Source organism: Bidens hawaiensis, unplaced genomic scaffold (assembly GCF_021521415.1).
Source record: "Bidens hawaiensis isolate Kalapana, Puna unplaced genomic scaffold, B.hawaiensis_p1.1 tig00018741_1, whole genome shotgun sequence".
Classification (NCBI taxonomy): Eukaryota; Viridiplantae; Streptophyta; class Magnoliopsida; order Asterales; family Asteraceae; genus Bidens; species Bidens hawaiensis.
In genome coordinates this window covers 405456-424317 of record NW_027492835.1, presented here as the reverse complement: position 1 = coordinate 424317, position 18862 = coordinate 405456, and the positions used below count along the sequence as shown (strand labels likewise).

The 18862-nt window shown below is 35.0% G+C and overlaps 3 protein-coding genes across 3 annotated transcripts; 2 read left to right on the top strand and 1 right to left on the bottom strand.

Annotated features, from left to right (window-relative positions):
- The first annotated feature begins 4888 nt into the window (after window positions 1–4888).
- LOC143556768 (ATP synthase subunit O, mitochondrial-like) lies at window positions 4889–9637 on the top strand. The gene is made up of 6 exons (XM_077046016.1): window positions 4889–5011; window positions 6315–6365; window positions 6493–6736; window positions 6849–6961; window positions 8926–9012; window positions 9338–9637. The coding sequence occupies exons 1-6, from the start codon at window positions 4934–4936 to the stop codon at window positions 9461–9463; spliced, it is 699 nt and encodes a 232-aa protein (XP_076902131.1). The 5' UTR covers window positions 4889–4933; the 3' UTR covers window positions 9464–9637.
- Window positions 9638–10817: 1180 nt separating this feature from the next.
- On the top strand, window positions 10818–12855 carry LOC143556767 (uncharacterized). Its single transcript, XM_077046015.1, has 3 exons — window positions 10818–10956; window positions 11408–11641; window positions 12491–12855. Exons 1-3 carry the CDS (start codon window positions 10897–10899, stop codon window positions 12632–12634), a joined length of 438 nt encoding a protein of 145 aa, XP_076902130.1. The 5' UTR covers window positions 10818–10896; the 3' UTR covers window positions 12635–12855.
- A 1092-nt stretch (window positions 12856–13947) lies between these two features.
- On the bottom strand, window positions 13948–18484 carry LOC143556771 (nuclear transcription factor Y subunit A-1-like). The gene is made up of 7 exons (XM_077046021.1): window positions 18384–18484; window positions 18063–18252; window positions 16801–16886; window positions 16514–16576; window positions 15960–16127; window positions 14882–15248; window positions 13948–14232 (listed from the first exon to the last, which is right to left on the bottom strand). Exons 2-6 carry the CDS (start codon window positions 18217–18219, stop codon window positions 14907–14909), a joined length of 816 nt encoding a protein of 271 aa, XP_076902136.1. The 5' UTR covers window positions 18220–18252; window positions 18384–18484; the 3' UTR covers window positions 13948–14232; window positions 14882–14906.
- Between the last annotated feature and the right edge of the window lie 378 nt (window positions 18485–18862).

Sequence of the window (18862 nt, the reverse complement as noted above, 5' to 3'; positions counted from 1 at the left end):
ATTGATAAACAAATATATATAAACGAACTATATAAAACGCAGCGGAATATAAACGATTAACACGAACCAAAAACCGAAACCCTAAACCTGGATCCGATTACAACGTTAAACGAGTACGATTAAACATAAATAATAAACAACCATAGATTAGTTTGTCGATATACCTCGGTTATCGAAACCGGGAAGACACCGAGGGCTTAACGAAAGTGCTAGACTTGACACAACAATATCCGACAACAGTTCCGGCAGTGGCAGCAGCTCCAGACGGCGGCGCCGGCGGCTAGCGGCGGCTGTACGGCGTCTGTGAAGGTGGCACGACGGAACGGAAATGGTGGTGGTGCTCGGTGGTGAAGTAACAACAACGAACAGCAGCAGACGACTCTGGTTCAACCACAGCAACCCGAAGACAGCAGCAGCAGGGATGAATATGGCCGGAAAAGGGCTCGCCAGAAAAACGGTTTGGCCGGAATACGGCTGTTGAAGGCTCGTCTAAGGGTAGCTCGATGTTGCGGGTGCAAAGTAGGTGCAGCAGCAACAGTGGCAAACGACACCAGTTGATTTGGGTGCTGGAATGGGGTCGTCGGAAAACCGGTTTAGCCGGAAAACGACGCTGGAATGAAGATGGCTGCTAGGGTTTGTTGTTTTAAGGTGTTGCCATTAATAATATCAACTTATACTATATATAGGAACATATTTAGGGTTTAATCAAGTTAAACCAATTGGGCTTGAGCCCAATTAACAAAACAAATTCTTTAACCACCATCCGGTCCATCTAATTGATTGTGTCGGGCCCAATTAACATTTAAGTGGGTTTATATCTCGTTACCCCCGGTGTAACTCATACCGGGTCACATTCGGGTCGGTCCGCGTTGACTTGACCCGAACCGACCATTAAATCCAACATTATATAGAGAGAGAAGTCTCAGTCCTCACAACGTCCGCCGTTGCTCACCCCTCAGTCGGTAATTCACGTTGTTCGATTTTACTAAATTTTTCTCCGACTGTTGCGGGTGATCTTCTGTCTTCGTATATTTGAAATGGGTTATGCTTATGATATATTCTTTCAATTTTTTTGATGTCTTCATATTCTGTAGGTGCTATCGGCTTCGTATGAAACTGTTTGATCAATGACGTGTGTAATTAACTATGAAACTGTTTCTGCAGATGTGAAGGGGTCTTTGTGATTGTCTTTGGTCACATTTTTGTCACTGGTACGCTAGATGCAAAACAAAAGGAGGGGTAATGAATCTGTCTTATGCTAGATATTCATGGTTTGTAGTCTATTAATGCGGTAGAGGTTGTTCCTTTTAATGGTGAAGTTACTTAATTTTAATCATCTATTGATTGAATGACACCTATCAAGCCTCATACAAATAAACGTCAATATAGTAATGACCACTAGATGCAAGCATGTCTCTGTTTCCGTATGGAGAAATTTCTTTCTTTTAATCATATGTTGATATATAGTGTTTAGGCGTAGGCATTAATAAGGTTGATTCGACCGACTCTTTTGTCTAAAACCAGCTTTTATTTTACCGCAAGCATAGAGGAGCTCAACAAGAAATGCAAGTTCTGAATCTAAACCAAAACGGGCCACTTTTAGGAAAACAACCTTCTTTTGACCGTGGATAGAAGAACCAAGCTAATTTTTGGAAAATATGAATAATGAAGCCAACCATGGGGTCAAGAACCACCTTTTAAGGTTTAACCATGAAAAAACATGCTTGCTTTTGAAAATAACATATAACCAGGCTAACAATGGATAAATATTTTTGTAAAAACCATCTCATGTTTTGTACTTAACCAAGGTGGATAATCTACGTAAAAAACCAACCTCTAACCAACTAAGGCATACACTGCCTTAATAATATTGCTTCCCAAAAGTGCAAATGATCTTATGAACATACACACAAATAATGGCACCAACTTGGCCAGTCGCAACGTGCGCGGGTATTGTTACTAGTTAGATTTAAAAAGTATTAGTTTTATAAAAATACAAAGTGACCCAAAAGGTTTACTTTGTAATTTTATAACAATTTTAAATATTCTTGTTATATAGTTTTAAAAGGTATATTGTTTTAAAAAATCTCAACTATTAAATTTTAGTCACTGATGGTCTCAACTAATAAAGTTGTTGGTGACAGTCCACCTTTTAACATGTTTGCTTTCAATGATCCATGACTAACGAAAGCGCAACTCCGCTAGTCTTCAATCGCCGAAAAATCACCACCGCGGCCAATAATAATAATAATAATAATAATAATAATATAATAATAAAGCCAGTAAGTAAAGAAGAAGAAAATTTATAAAATAATGAAAGAAAAGCAAAAAAAAAGTATAAGAAAACAAAATTGAAACATGTCTAAAGTCAAATATAACATTTTACATGTTTTACAGGTTATAATCATTTGTATGATCAAACTTTTAGATTTAAAAGATTGTAATTATAATATTTAAAATGTTGGTGAAAAATATTATTATACTTAAAATAATGATTCAATTATATACTAATTTAGTGATTTCACCAAAATATCAAGAAAGAACATTTAGTTTGTGGGTTCACCAAAATATAAACGGGTATAACAGGAAGGATATAACTGTTGGGTGTTGTTTCGTTTTTTCCCTTTTGTTTGTTAATGTATTGGTGGACGTTGCGCTTCTAGTATCTTAATAGTTTACGTTGTGTTGTGTTGTGTATAATAAAATAAGGGGAATGTTCATGTACATTTAATCTTAACGTGAGAACGTAAGAAATAATACTAATTTATAAAAAAATAAGAATGTAAGAAACAATACCAACTACAATACCAATCTAGATAAATAATGATTTATAATTACAAAGAAAAAAACCTAAAAATTACAACAAAAGAATCAAAATCAAGAACAAAACAATAACAACATATAACAGCAAATACTAATAACAGCAAAAGAAAAAAAATCTAATAATAACAACAAAAAATAATCAGCAAATACTTATAACATCTTATAATCGAAAGTTAGCAAATACGAACAAAAAATAACAGAAAACACTTATAAAAATAAACCTAATGATAATAGCAAATTGGTTCTCATTGTTTTCATATTAAAAATAAAATGTATTTGATCTTGTTTCAATAAAATAATGTGTCGGTCGATTTAAAAAATGTTTTGTGGGTTCATTTAATTTTGTAGTTGTACACCAACTGCTTTTCAATCCATTATTCCCAAACCTGGCTCCACTCCGGCCCACTTGTGTCTCATAGTGACCCATTCTTTCACAAGAACATGACTTCAAATATGGACACTCGAAAAGGTTCTTAAAAGTACCATTCAGGCCTAGTGTTGTGGGCTAACACCCCCAATTCGTATCGTGTCATGTCATACATCATAACACGATTGGGATTGGGAACGCCAAAGGGCAGGCTGCCCATTTGGGCGCTAATGCGTTAACAAGGAAAGTGGCTCAAATGTGGACAGGGACAATGTTTTTTCTTAATCAATCAAACCATTTTTCAGATTTTTTATATAAAGAAATTAAATAATAATTGTGTTAGTTATTTATATCGTTACATGTTTTTTTTATAATAAAGTTAGTGATAGGCCCCATTTTTAAGTAGCGGTGACGCGCTTTTCATTTTTTTGATAAACCACTACATATAATCTTATGATGTTACTCGACGTATTCATTTCTCTATTAAACCATCACATCACCTCCATACTTTTACGAACATGAGGAGCATTAATGTCACATCACCCAAAGAGAAGGCTCAAAACTAAATATTGTGCTGCTTAAATTTTGTCGTTGCATCATATGATTGTTAGCAATAAATTAAAAAATGGAGAAAGAAAAAAAAGGCTAGATGTTAGTTTTAAATTTATATAAAATGCATTTCAAATTTCGAATGAAGACTGTACCCTCTCTTTCCCGTCCTTACTCTCTAAAAAGTATGTAAATACAACAGCTCCATTTCATCTTTCTAGACACATCTCCATGATTAGGTAAGAAAATAACACACTAACCATAACAACGAGAATAATGACCAAATGTCACCACTTTCCATGTTGTCGCATCCACCAAACTAATGTTTGTCCCGGTTATGTGCATGTGTGAGCATATCATTCCTCACAGTTAAGACTTGGCGAAACTCCACACGATTTCTTAGTTTGCTCTTCTATAATAGTGGCTCGCTGTTCAATTGAAAAGAATCCTCATCATCAACAGTTGTGATCGTTCACAATGGTGACTCAGAATCAACTTCTCATCATAATAATAACATAGCCCTTTTTATAGACATTCACTCGCCTCTTCATTGGTATAATGATGGATCTTGTTGGTTGGACCAGTGAGTTTAGGTTAGTGGGCTTGGATGGTGGAAGATAATACATATTAAAAATGGAGTCAGGACTCGGTCTGTAACCCTATGATTCCTATATATTTCACACAAACCAGATATCGTAACTATATTAACAACTAGAAGTGATTAACAAAACCACATCACAAGGTGAACATAACACAAAATATACTTGTAAAACATGGGGCGAGCATAAACTTGTTAAAACTTGTGATATTCGTCCTGAATCAAACACAATTATTTACAACATGGTTGGTTCCCGGATACTAAAATATCATTAAGCAGGTCTAGTTCGGGTCTAACAATTTTCTCTTTACATAAACCAAGTAAGACCCACGAGATCCAGACCGATTAAACCCGATTATTTACAATAAGCTTGAGTCATGGATCTTTAAAATACCACTAAACGAGTCGGGATCGGGTTTCATAAGTCTGACCCATTTGCACACCCTTATCTAAAATGTCATAAAAAATTTTCACATGAATTTTGTATTTCTTTTGATTTTATAACCTTTTAATAATAAGTAACCCAAAATAACACAGTCTTGTCACTTGTGAAAACACAGAGCTTATTCCGTATCTAGGGTTTCGTTTCATTTCTAATGGCGATGGCTGCTAGACTCCGATCAACCGCCACCAAAGCTCTATCACTTCGATCCACCATCTCACCACCTTCTCAGGTAACAATATTAATTATCAAAATGAATTATTAGCCGATGATTATTTCATATATTTTGCCCTAACCGAATTACAAATGTATGTGTCTAACCCAACCAGATTGAACCGATTTATTTCGTTCGGTTCGGTTCGGTTATTATTAAATAGATTAAGCTGGTTATTATTCGCTTTATTCAATCCAATTCGGTTCTGTTATCCGAATAAGTAATATTTGTTGAAAAGATAACCGCACCGAAAACCAAATTCACAAAATTTTCAGGGTTTTCTGGTTAGGGGTAGTCCGAAACGGTTTGGTTTAAGTCTTCTTATTTTTGGTAATTTTTTTTCAAACACCTAGCTGATATTTTTTTTTGTAAGTAGGGTGTCGAATTGATAATGTGGGCGTGTCTGGCATTTTATTCGAATTAATTTTGACACATAAAAAGCAGTTGGTGAGTTGATTGTAGTTAGGGTTCAGTTGCATAAATAAAACCTAATAACATGTGTTTTTAACGTAGGTGAATGAGATGTAGTCACTTCCAGGTTCGGATTTTAACGTAGCTGAATTAATCTTGCTGCTTGTTGTTATTAGTTAGCTAGTCGGTTAATCATAATATCTGTATAGCAGCTAGCCCTAGCTTATATACAAAGATCAGATTAACTAACTTATGATTAACTGACTAACTAACTATTAACAACAAACAACTAGATCTACGTGGCAGCTAGCCTATTTGGCATGACAGCTTAATACTTCAATATGTATATTGTAGTCTCAGCTGTTCGTTTCTCTAATTAAGTTATCTAATGTTGTAATTGCTACACATATTCACATGCGAAAAGGTTGAATACAAATTTTGAAATAATAAGTAGTAACTTAAGCTATTTGTCGTATACAAGTGTATGGTCTTCAACTGCTACTTTGTAACATGATAATATACTCTCAAAAGTGGCATGTTTCACAGCAAGTTTTGTACTTTAATGTGAAAACATGATTTTTTGGCTGCAATTTAGATGAATATAATACGTTTACACCACTCACCATTTAGTAATCATAATGTCAAACAAAATGGTATTGTTTTAGGGTATTTATCTTTCTGTTTTACCTATGATCTATGTTAAACAATGATGTTGCATTTTTTAACACTATCCTTTATTGGTTTTTGCCTTGTCTAATACTATGTTGTTTTCTAGATGGCTTGTTTATGCCTATAGTGTTCATTATTTTTTCACACATGTCATTATTTGTCAAGCATCATCGTCTAATGATGTTTTATAAGTTTGATTGTTTTTTTGGATTTTGCTAAATTTGCTATTTTAATTTTGCAGCAATTGAGAAATTATGCTTCTGGTACTGCTTCTAAGGAAGTAAAGGTCAAGGTAATGTATTATACTCATCATGCTGTGTAATACTTTGCAATATTGGCTTAAAGGATATTGAAATGTGTCAGTTATAATATTTTCAAAGTTACTGATGTTAATATTTAATTGTCATGATGTTGCTCAGGTGCCTGTAGCTATGTTTGGAGGCTCAGGAAACTATGCATCAGCATTATTCATTGCAGCGGCAAAAGCAAACGCATTAGAAAAGGTTGAATCAGAACTTGCTGATTTTGTTGCAGCCACTACAAAAGCCTCCACATTTTCTCAGTTCATGAAAGATTTGGCGGTGCCTGCAGATACTAGAGTGAAGGCCATTAATGAAGTTTCTGCTCAAGCTAAGTTTTCAGATGTTACAAAGAATTTCTTAGGTATTGATCAGTTTCAGTTTTCATGTGTTGACATTGATATGGAAGATTTCTTTAATGATTTCATAAATGAAGTTGCCTTCTTTTGCTGAGTTATTATTTGTGTTTTTGCTAGTTGTGTTGGCTGACAATGGGCGGCTTCGACATGTTGACACTATAGCCAAGAGGTTTTCGGATTTGACTATGGCTCATCGAGGAGAAGTTAAAGCTATCGTCACTACTGTGATTGTAAGGGGGTGTTTGTTTTTTCTTCAAACATCTTCAAGGGAGCTAATGTCTGCAGGCGCGCAGACATTACCCTTGAAGACTGTTTGTTTTTTTTCTTAAAACAGATCTGAAGTTATCTTCTTTCATCTTAAAAGAAAAGCAAGGAAATCTTGCTTAAAACATCTTTACAAAAAAACCCTACTCTTCTCCCTTTGCAGCCACCCTCTCATCCACTGCTCCTACCACCGTCCGCCAACACCACCACCCACCGTACGCCGCCACCACCACCCCCGTACCCCGCCGCCACCGTCCACCACCATCCACCGCCACCACCACCGTCCACCACCCACCATCCATCACCACCACCGTCCGCCACCACCACCCACCATCCATCACCACCACCGTCCGCCACCACCACCACCATCCATCACCGCCACCACCACCATCCATCACCCACCACCACCACCATCCATCACCGCCACCACCACCACCATCCATCACCGCCACCACCACCGTCCACCACCCACCATCCATCACCACCACCGTCCACCACCCACCATCCATCACCACCACCGTCCGCCACCACCACCACCATCCATCACCACCACCGTCCACCACCCACCATCCATCACCACCACCATCCATCACCATCCATCACCCACCACCACCACCATCCATCACCACCACCGTCCACCACCCACCATCCATCACCACCACCCATTGTCCACCACCACCATCCACCGCCACTACCCACCGTCCGCCGCCACTACCACCATCCACCACCACCACCTTCCACCACCCACCAAAACCAAATCGGCATGGCAAGCAAAGACTAAAAACTAGATGTAACTTGAATAAATGACTTCTATCTTGTGAGATAAGTTTGACAGTTATGCAGACAGTATCAGCTTATAAAAACAAACAGTCTTATATTTTCAGCTTGCAGATCTTCAGACCACATCTTCAGTTGCAGACATGAAAACAGATGAAATCAGCTTGCAGACAGTTTATGTCTGCAAAAACAAACAGCACCTAAGTCTGATTTTGACTTTTTAACAGTCAAAATTAAACTTTAGCAGTTACCTGAACATTTTTTCAAATATAATGTGTGCTGTTGTTTTCTTAAGCCCATGAATATGTGTAAACGAGCTAACTTGACCTTGTCTAAGCTTGAGCTTGGCTCGTTTAACATTGTAGAGCTTGATTTGAGCTCTATATTAAAACTCATGCTCGGCTTGTGAATAAATTTTCGAGCTTGATATGTTTGTTTTCTAATAATTTTAAATTGTTTTATAATTTTATTTTATATGCAAATATAGCTTTTTCATGTATATCTATAGTTTTAATTATATTGGTACAACATAATATATATTATCGACTAATTTTTTTGAAATAAGATATGTTATGATATATTATGTGGTATATTACTTTTTGTAATTTATTTATGCGATGATATATATTCTGTAGTATTATTGTTATGTTATAATACTATAGGCTTGTTTAGGCTTACAAGCCTTGTCAAGCTTGGTATATAGAAGTCGGGCTCAAGCTCATTTTAGCGTGGGCTATCAAGCTTTTAGCGAGTCGATTTTGAGTAGCTTACAAACAGCTCTGTTTATTTACACCCTACCCACAAATTAGTTTTTAACCTTTTAGACTCCACTTTTACCATGGTGAATGCAATTTCATGTATAATATTATTTCTTTGAGTTCGTTGTTTTGTGTTGTTTTCAATGTGGCTATATATAGTATAATGTTTAAGGTTCACCAGTGATTTTGTTTGATCGGTCAGGGAAAAATCAGAGAATGATAAAAGAAAACACATTGCATAAATTTGATTTGTTTTAACCGGTTATCTTTAGCATGCTTTCTTGTTTTTGTCTCATCTCTTAATTTTGATGTTACTCAGTTTGATCTTTTTAATTGCATCCTTTACATATTTCTGATACAATATTGTTCCGGTTATTATTTTGTTATTCTACCAGCCACTCCCTGCTGAAGAAGAGAAAGAATTGAAAGCAACTTTACAGGAAATACTCGGTAAAGGGAAGAAAGTTCATCTTGAGCAGAAGGTAGTTTTTGCCCACTTCTGAATTTAACAATATTAAATAATTTCTTAAATATGTTTACAAAAACTTATAAAAACTAATTTAATTTTCTGAACTAAATGATTTAGTATGTTATAAATTGTAACCATTTAAATACACTGATCAATCTCTTAACCAATCTGACTCTCATTATTAGCCAAGATTTTTAATTTGACCCGTTTGATGTAAATATAACAATTGATTCCTTTCGATAATCGGGTTAAAACTGTCGCATTTAGTTTATGCTTGAACTTCTGCAATGGAACATTAGATTGATCACTTTTTGAACATTTTTTTATATGAACATCAGATTGATCCCAGTATTCTTGGTGGGCTTGTTGTGGAATTCGGGCAAAAGGTCTTTGACATGTCGATAAAGACCCGGGCAAGGCAAATGGAGCGGTTCTTGCGTGATCCAGTTAACTTTGATGCTTAAACATGTGGCTCTTTTGTAAGTCCATGGGACTGTTTTATTTAACTTTCAAGAAAGAATGTTTTTATCTGGTTTTCTTCATTTTTGATATTGATGAAATAAAAAGTTACTCTGTTTAAATGTTGTTATTTGAAGTTATATCTTCTGGGTGATTCTCAAGTCACCTGATGATGCAAATTGATTTGGTTGAGTGAGTATAGCAGTAAAATAATTTTCATGCACCGTTCTAATTAAAATCTAGTGCAACACTCTTTTAATGTTTTTGATGCATTGAATGCTTTTTATATTTTTTTATTTATCAAATTTAATATGATAGTGAAAACTGTTTTTAAGTCTGTAACTCTGCACTTTTACCTTTTCAATTCTTAGCATTTTATTAGCTATATTTTTATTATTAACCTTATCCTTTTAATGGTCTCTTGATATTTTTATCAAGCTATACATCACTAAAATTGACATGTTAGTTAAAGACAAGTCTGGCAATACAACATAACAATATTGACTAATTTATACACTTTCAAACAAAAACAAGTATGGCGACACTAACATAAGAAAATGTTCTTTGAGTCAACAATCCAAGGATTGTTGTAGGACCATAATGTTCGTATTTATATTGGAAACTCGCAATAATATATGTCCATCAATGCTCTACTTCATTTGACTTTCGCGTCAACAAATTTGAGCCTATTTATTGTGGATTAACACCCCAAATCCGACTCAACAACGCTTTCGCATCCCCCCCACCCACACACACAAAATTGTGAAGGGGACATGACGGGTTTGGTCAACATGGTGGGTTTTCACGCCTCTAGGCGTTTATACAGTACAGACAGTGTAATAATTATACATATAGTCTAATGATTAAAGAAAAAAAGAACTACCCTCATTCGAGGGCTAAATTGTCTAATTTAATAAACCGAACCATACAACATTCAAAGAATTACATACGAAAGCTAGCAAAATAAAATTAAAACGAAAATCTTTAATTAACTTAATAATACTAATAATGTAACTTACTCTATAAAATAAAATAAAAAATAAAAAGTAAAACCCTTATATTAAGTTTTGGGCAAATAACAACAAAAGAACTGCATAGCCCTTTGTAACTCCTATAGTAACGACAAAATATAACACACAAATTAACATATACTAAAAACACAAGGATCAAACATAGAAATTACTAGAAATAGCAATCTATCCATCTCTCTGAATGATGACCTCATAACTCGACACGTAATCATGCAACGTGTCCTCAGCCGCCATCACCACCTAACCAACTTTCAACACGTGTCAAACACCAGTTGCATATCAGAAACATTTATATAGTCATGTTCTTTACACCTCCACATAACAGAAACCTTAAAACGTCCTTCGATTCCCGGGAAAAAAACATTTAACTTTTTGTTAAAAGAAAGCTTTTTTATTATAGCAAGACAATGGCGGTAACGACAGTTGAAGAACCCATGCTTTCTAGACTCGATCGTCTCGACATCATCGTAAGTAATATATTATAAAACCTGTACGTATATATGGGTGCAAACAAGCTGAGCCGTTCATAAGCTATTTGAGCTCATAACTTGCTCGTAACATGCAGAGCTATTTAGAGCTCGAGCTAAGCCCGAGTCTCAAATACACTCATTTAAGTCTGCGCTTGAAACATGTATATTTAGGCTCGTTAAGTCTTAACGCGCTATAAGTATTTATAGTATATTGGCTTTTTTGGACATCTATGTATTAATTTCACACTATACAAGTTCGGCACGCTTAAGATATTACATGAGCCTGAGCCGAGCTGAGTTCGTATAATATTTTTCTTAAAATATATAAAAATAAAAAAATACATAAAACATGTATAGTTAATTAATATAAACGAGTCATAGTTGCCGAGCTCAAGCTTTAGAAAATGAGTTTGAAGTTGATTTTGTGATTTGATTAATTTGTGGATAGGTGAGGAAATTGGAAGAGTTAAAAGGTGGGAATAGTTTCCGAACACCGAAGAGTTCGTGTCCATCGAGTCCGTCGAGTAGTACGCTTGCGAGCGAGGGTAAAGCTTCTTCGTTTGATTTTTCGCCTCGTAGCTTAGAGAAGCATTGTCGTCCGATCGATGATGTGATAGTGGAGACGGAGATGAAAGGAACCTTAATCGAGAGGCTTGTTCATGTCGAAGACCGTGTAGCAAAGGTAAAAATTGGTGATATATTCATTGTTCTATTTATTTTTATGATATAATATGAAGTTTACTACATGGATATAGATACAGAAGTTCTGGCGGGCAACAAGTTTGTCCGTCCTCTTTTGAATAGTAAAACTGAGTCTTTTAAAAGTTGTATCAATAGATCTCGGGGTCAAATTAATTAAAAAACTACATTACATTAATAGATCTCAAGGTCATAGTCATAATAGCTAGCACTATGCAATTATGCATGCAATCCTGATCCGTTGGATTCTGCCTCATGCATAATTTGTATTTTATTTCGCAAAACATGTAAAACTTGGTATTTCACTTTTAACTTTAAAGAACTTTTGGGTCAGTGTTGGGTTAAAACCCATGAATATGTTTGAGCGGTTGTGTTTGTATAGTTTTGGATGGTTAGCGGGTGGGTTGATATGCTTTTCGGTAATGTTTCTGTTTTTTTTAATGTGTTTTATCTTCCAAATTAAGTTTGGGTTTTGTAATTTATAAAGGGTACTGGGGCACAGCTTGTTGTCTGTTTGACTTCTGTTCTGTTTTGTTTTGATGTAATCACTGTTTTTTAATTTTATTAATAAAATTAAGAGAAGAAGGTGGTATTTTATTTTGAAAGTTAAAAGAAAAGTCCTTGGTTATTATATATTTGCCAATTTTAAATTATTATTTTCAAATAATGCTAAAAAATAGCAAGCAAAGAAATCCAAGTTAAAGGGTCGATTAAGGTCGTCTTAAATTTTCAGGTTCGTGTGTAGTGTGTTGGGTCGTCAACCTATGGACACCTATGATTTAAGTAATTTAACATTGATGCTTAGATACTAACTGGTCGGATCGATGTTCAGTTGTGTGTGCAGTTGGAAGAGGAGATAGACGTGGAGAAGAGAAGAGTTGAACAAGAACAAAAGAAGAAAGTGATCAAGAAGAAGAAGAGGGGTTTGAAGCAACTAGTCAAATCTTGTGTTACAGGCAACGGATCGGTTTACTGATGAATCACAATGGGGCTTCCATTTGCAATTTCCAACCCTTAAACGGGTTTCGGGTTTCATTTGCTGTGAATCCGGAGATCATGTTTGTATATCTTTTTCCGAAAGAGTTGTGGTAACTTAATATTTAAGTATATTGTCGACGGAGTATTTGTATAATATCTGTATCAACACAATAAAGCGTTACTTATAGTACTTGTCCTTCAAATAGTTGTTACCGTTGCTAGAGCTGGCAGAAATATATGTATAGTAGGTGTATGAACCAGCCAACACATAGGTTCGTACATCAGCTCGTATTCACTAAAACCGGTTTTGGACCTGAGCAGATTTGAAAACATTGAAGTAAACCGGCTTTTTTTTCCTATGTCAATTTTGTTAGGATTAAATGCACACATGAACCGAACACAAACACGAAAGCAATAAACGAATACGAGGATTTAACGTTGTTCGGTCTAAACTGACATACGTCACAACTAGATATTCTATATTGAGTGACAATTATTACAAATACATAATCTGGTTTATATAGAGACTGAACTAAGGTTAATAACTTATTAAACAATATATCAAAACCGGGTTGGGGTTGGGCTTGGGCCTGGCCGCCCCGCATCCGTCTCCTCTTCGACTTCATATAATAAACCAGGCCTACATCAAAACCCAGCAAATTTATAACCCGAACCAAATCTGTTTTAAGTTCTAAGCATTTTTCCTCCTAAACCATTTATTCTTAAAAACCGATTTTTATAACATGTTGGCCAATCCAGTTTGATTTATAACCCACACCGGCTCTTCAAATATATCAATTTTGCACCCCCACTAGCTACAAGTATATCTCGATTGCGAACTAAGACTGTCAGATCATGTCGTGGCTTTTTATTAAAATTTGTGACGATTTCAAGGCGCCGCTTAAAACCCATATAATTAATTGTTACTCATCCTGTTGAAATATACTTTCTGTTCAATCCGATTATTGATTTCATCTACACACGAAATACTTTAATCTAAGAGTAAACCCGATTCCGAAAGCTAATTAGGTGATTGATATAACAAAATACAAATCCAACACAATTAAAATCTCTCGCTAAAGCCATTGAGCCAAATCGACCATCAAATTAGACCTACAATTGACTGTTAAAAACGTTTTGCAAAAAACTTTAGCAAACAGATTTCTACGTGCGCAAAACGTGTATTTCGGCATAATCCACAGGTAGTTTGTTGCAACCACGCATGCATCAACCGAAAAGCGTACACAAAAGTAACAATGCACATCAAATTAGATCCAAGTAACATACAGTTGGTAGGTCTTTTGGACATAATTGGTCAAAGGAAGATGAAAATCATTTCCAAACATAGTGAGCAGGAGAATAAGGTCTCATCATGTCCCATGGGACAGACAATACCACCATCTTTCAAGTATTACAACATGTTCTTATAATTCCAAATGTACAAGTTTCATCCCTTACATGGTACAACTCCAGATTGCACAAAAGATTGTGAGATAGGTTGATAACAGTCACCACTCTAGCCTTACCCAGTAGAACCAACACAAGTAACCAAAGCCAAGAATGAATTGCCAGATAACATGAACATATGTTACATCCCTGCAGTTTCAACCAAACAGAACGTCACTGCGCTTTTCTTGAATGAATTTTATTAACTCAATGCAAGATTAAACAAAACACTAACCAACTTTAATCAAAATAACCTAACCAATTGAGAAATCGATTGTTCGGTTATCACTTTTTAACAACCAAATTTTATGGTTTTGTATGTTATACATGTATATAAATTAACGAATTAACCCAAACAAACCATCATTAAAACCAACCTTTATATATTGTATTTTTTGTAACAATATATTATAAAAAAAAACCTTCATTCTTATATATAACACCTTCATCATATATGCTTTTAGCTATAAATTTTTTATATAATACCTTCATTCTTCGTCAACATGCTTACAAAATTTTTTATTTCACCCGAAATATTATCGGATCTATTAACTGAACTGAACTAACGAACCATACTTTTTAATATTTTTGTATAATTTAACTTATTTAACTGAAAGTGAAACAGACCTGTTAAGAAAATTTAAGAAAAGTAAGATGGGCTACAGATTCGGTTTTGGCCTATAATAGAACCATGTTCACCTAAGTGGAAAAATATGTCCACAATGTTGGCTTTTAACAGGATTTACCCCGATAAAATCAAATTATGTACCAAACTATATACTTTTTTACAGGAACTAACCTTTTTTTATCAGTAATACGGGCCGCTACGGAAACTGATTAACCATATTACCCTTATCCCTTTTGGAGTAATGCCCTCCTTCCCTGTCCATCAAATTAAAGTCGCATATTGATGACAACATGTGGTGATCATTGTTGTTTCCATTTGAGGGGTTGCTTCTTTTAAGCATATCTTCAAAGATTGCAGAGTTTCCAGAGTAGTTTGTGGCATCTGATTGCAATGATGTGTGTTGAACGGATTTTGACCCGTTTTGTTGTGAAGAATCCGTTGTTCCATCATTATTCAGCTTTTTTGTATTGAGGAAGCGGCCTCCACAGCCCCGGGCCCTTTTAATCGCGTGTTGGTGCCGCGATTCATGGAGATACGGCTGAGATGAAGACAAAATAAGTTCACTTTGATAAGCCAAAACAATAATAATTAGTGACTGATATACTAGATGTTTCATGTAGCAATTTGACCTATTTACTTATTACTCATTATGAGGTTATGTTTTATCTCATGGGTCAAACGGGTAAAATAAAAGTTGAAGGTTAAAAGAAAATGGGTCAAATGCCAAAAGATAAATTTCAGTTAATCCGCCTAAATCATTTTATTCAAAAAAGTGTATTCAAATTGATATAATATGATGCTCATTTTCCTACTTTCTACAATTATTAGTTATAAAAAAAATTAAATACTTTGGACAAAATGTATTTTTGGTCAGCCCAACTGACCCACCACCAATTTTGTCAACCTCTATAAACACAAAAAAACCGCATCAAGTTGTAGGACATTAAATCAAAATCATTTAATTGACATTCGTATACATGATTACACACATACACTCAAAAGAGCTGTTAACAAATTTTGAAAGTGGGATGTTCAATACACACGTAATTTTTAGGTTTATTACTGTGAGAACTGAGAACTGCGTAAATACTTATAACCATTGCTTTTAAATGAGATATAAAAAGACAGTTTTTTAGAAAGGGGTATAACTGTAGTGAGAGAACATGTGTAGTCGTATTTAAATTAACATAATATTCGATAATCCAACAAACAAAACATTTCCTGTAAATTTTCTAGTTAAAAATTGTACCTTTCTTGACTTGATCACTTTCTTTTCCAATTCTGCTTTAGCCCTCGACTGTCTTCGCCTTAGAATCCCATGATACTGTTTTGCGTTCACATAAACCGGCTCCTCCTCCATTTGTAAAGGCAATGGCATTCTAGGCGGATGGATCCCAAGATACGGCGGGTGATTAAGCTGGCATGCCTCAACAGAATTGTCAAAAAAAAATCTTCCCGATGAAAAAACATTTTAACAGGCGCTATAAGCAAAGAAGTTTCTTATACAACTATAACTGATCAGTACACACAGATTGTCACCTGTAACAATAAATTCCGCCTCCTAATAACACAAATTTTAAATTTGCAAATCATGTGGACAAAAATGTGACAAATTGGGAAAGTTAATTAGGTAAATTGTAAAGATTATATGGTAGGGCTTATTGTAATCTTGATCATGGTCCACACATGTTTATAATTATGATTTCTAACCATAACATGTCATCCATTATTCATTGACCCAAACATTTGACTGCAAGCTGGCACAAGATAAAATAATTGAACTGCAAAGTTAAGCATTCTTACCGGAACTCCGTAATTCATCATTCCTGCATATTGTGGGTCCTGATATGGATAAGATGACAAAACCTGCAAAATGCTTTTAGTAAGTGGTTGGCTAGTACTATGATAAATATTAAATTCTAAATTCCCACTTAGTTGATCCAGTTTTCACAGTTTCAAAATTTAATGTATAAATAAGTACTTACACACAGAGAGAGATCTGTGAAAACTATGTACCTATTGCTTTAATTACGGCACATAAGACCTACACACATGTGTGTGTGGAGAGAGAGAGAGATAAGAGGGATTACTATTGAGTGGCCCACAAGTTCCATTGGTGAATTTGTTTCAACTTGTTTAGCCTGATGCTGATCTTGACCATTATTCACATTCAAACCTGAAATGTTAAGTTCAATGTCATAATCCCACTTCTACATAACAGACAAGAAAAGAAAGCATTAAGAAAAATAATTCACTTTTTATAGCCAAACTAAAAAGTGTTGCATAAAGTGCTGGAAAAGGGTCCAATAAGCTTAACACAATAACACTACAAAAAAAAACAAAAAAAACTAGTAGACTTCTAAAAATATAATCATGATTATAGGCTTTGCATCATATTTGTTGAATGTAAATATCAATTAACTCTGATGAAAAACTTCATATACCACCAGCGAGGGCGGCCTGATTCGACATTGTTGTTTACTCTGATCCGGTCGAGGTGGTTTTCACCAGCGCGTAGGTGGTCTAAGTTCCTATGACCGAAAATAAAGGTTTTGCAACTTCATTAACATAATAAAGTACAAATTTACACATTTATGAAAATGCATCAAGTGTTTTACCTGGTTAGCAAACATAACATATGAAATTATGAACAATTAATGAATATTAACAATTACGAAATCTAGAACAAAAATTCACTTTATAACCTAACAAGAACACATCTGATTAGGGTGAGCATATACCAGTTCAGTTCAGTTCAGTTCAGTTCAGTTATCCCATTCCACCAAAACCAAAAAAACGAAATTCGATTTTTGCAAAATTATTCACCGAAACTGATAAACAAAACTGGTTCAGTCAACTCGTTCGGTTTGTCGATTTTCAGTTCTGTTAAATTGGTAACAACCAAACTTGGGCTAAAATTTATAAATACATGAAAGTGAGATATAAAAGCTAGAATCATATAAAAATCTGAATGGTTCGGTTCAGTGAACCGAAGACACAAAAAACCAATAACCAACTTTCGGTTCGCTTTCTTCGGTTATCGCTTCGGTTAGATTCATGACGGTTAATAACAACCAAACTTGGGCTTAAATTTATAAATACATGAAATGGATATATCAACGCTAGAATTATATGAAAATATCACGGTTAGGCCAGGTTAACCGAGGGCACACAAAAAAAAACGATAACCAATTTTCGGTTCGTTTCCTTCGGTTTTCAGTTAACGGTTCAGTTATTGCTCACCAGTCACCTCTAGATCTAACAACCAGTTTATTTACGCCCAAAAACAGTAATTTACAACACCGAAAAACCGATGCATGTAACTACAAACTTAAACTCTATCAACACATACCAGCCAGTGGAGCAGTGGATGAATCTGTATTATCATTAACACCAACAGCAACACCGTGTTTACTCCTGTGCCACCACGGCTGCGAGTAAACATTCGCCGGAGACATAACCGGCACTCCATCTTGTTGTTGATCTTCATCGCTAGGGTTTGCAGGCATGGTGATTCTCAATTCACCTTCAATTCGGCAAATCTAGTTCACGGCAATCAGTTATTCAACATGTATTGATACCCAATTGCAAGGTTATGTGAACAATTTATAACCAAACAGTTTGAAGAAAGAAACCCTAAATTATTGGAATTGGGGAAAAAGTGAAATGAAACCTGTTGGAATCGGAATTGGAATCTTGAAGATGGAACTGGAAGTCAATTCAATTCAATTCAATTCCATTGTTGTGTTTGTGAATTGTGAATGATATGATGATATTTGTTGGATTCGATATAAAAATAATAATATAATTATTATTTAGGGTCACGCCAGCGTTGCTATTTGTGTCGCTGTTAAGGAGTAAATGGAATATAATATAATCTATGCTATATATATATAATACACCAAACCAAACAAGGACAGACCAAGAATTTATTTTTAAGTAATTTACAACACTTAAAGCATGAGATACATGTTAGTAAGGGTAAACATGTATTTTAAACACAATCCATTTAACATACAAGTTTGGTCCCTCATCTTTAACCATATTATGTTTTTAATTTAACTTGTAAACTAACTTCTCACCCATGATTTTTAAACGACTATAGCCTTTTCATACGTTAATATTTTTATAAACAAATTGCACCGTAAATGA

Excerpts from the sequence above, each read along its gene's own strand:
- LOC143556768 (XM_077046016.1), top strand. The coding sequence starts at position 4,934 with ATGGCGATGGCTGCTAGACTCCGATCAACCGCCACCAAAGCTCTATCA. Across the intron at positions 5,012-6,314 it reads CCATCTCACCACCTTCTCAG|CAATTGAGAAATTATGCTTC; the intron begins GTAACAATATTA and ends TTAATTTTGCAG. Across the intron at positions 9,013-9,337 it reads AAGTTCATCTTGAGCAGAAG|ATTGATCCCAGTATTCTTGG; the intron begins GTAGTTTTTGCC and ends TATGAACATCAG.
- LOC143556767 (XM_077046015.1), top strand. The coding sequence starts at position 10,897 with ATGGCGGTAACGACAGTTGAAGAACCCATGCTTTCTAGACTCGATCGT. Across the intron at positions 10,957-11,407 it reads TCGATCGTCTCGACATCATC|GTGAGGAAATTGGAAGAGTT; the intron begins GTAAGTAATATA and ends ATTTGTGGATAG. Across the intron at positions 11,642-12,490 it reads TCGAAGACCGTGTAGCAAAG|TTGTGTGTGCAGTTGGAAGA; the intron begins GTAAAAATTGGT and ends ATCGATGTTCAG.
- LOC143556771 (XM_077046021.1), bottom strand. The coding sequence starts at position 18,219 with ATGCCTGCAAACCCTAGCGATGAAGATCAACAACAAGATGGAGTGCCG. Across the intron at positions 16,887-18,062 it reads ATCCACTGCTCCACTGGCTG|GTTTGAATGTGAATAATGGT; the intron begins GTATGTGTTGAT and ends TTAACATTTCAG. Across the intron at positions 15,249-15,959 it reads AAGTGATCAAGTCAAGAAAG|CCGTATCTCCATGAATCGCG; the intron begins GTACAATTTTTA and ends TCTTCATCTCAG.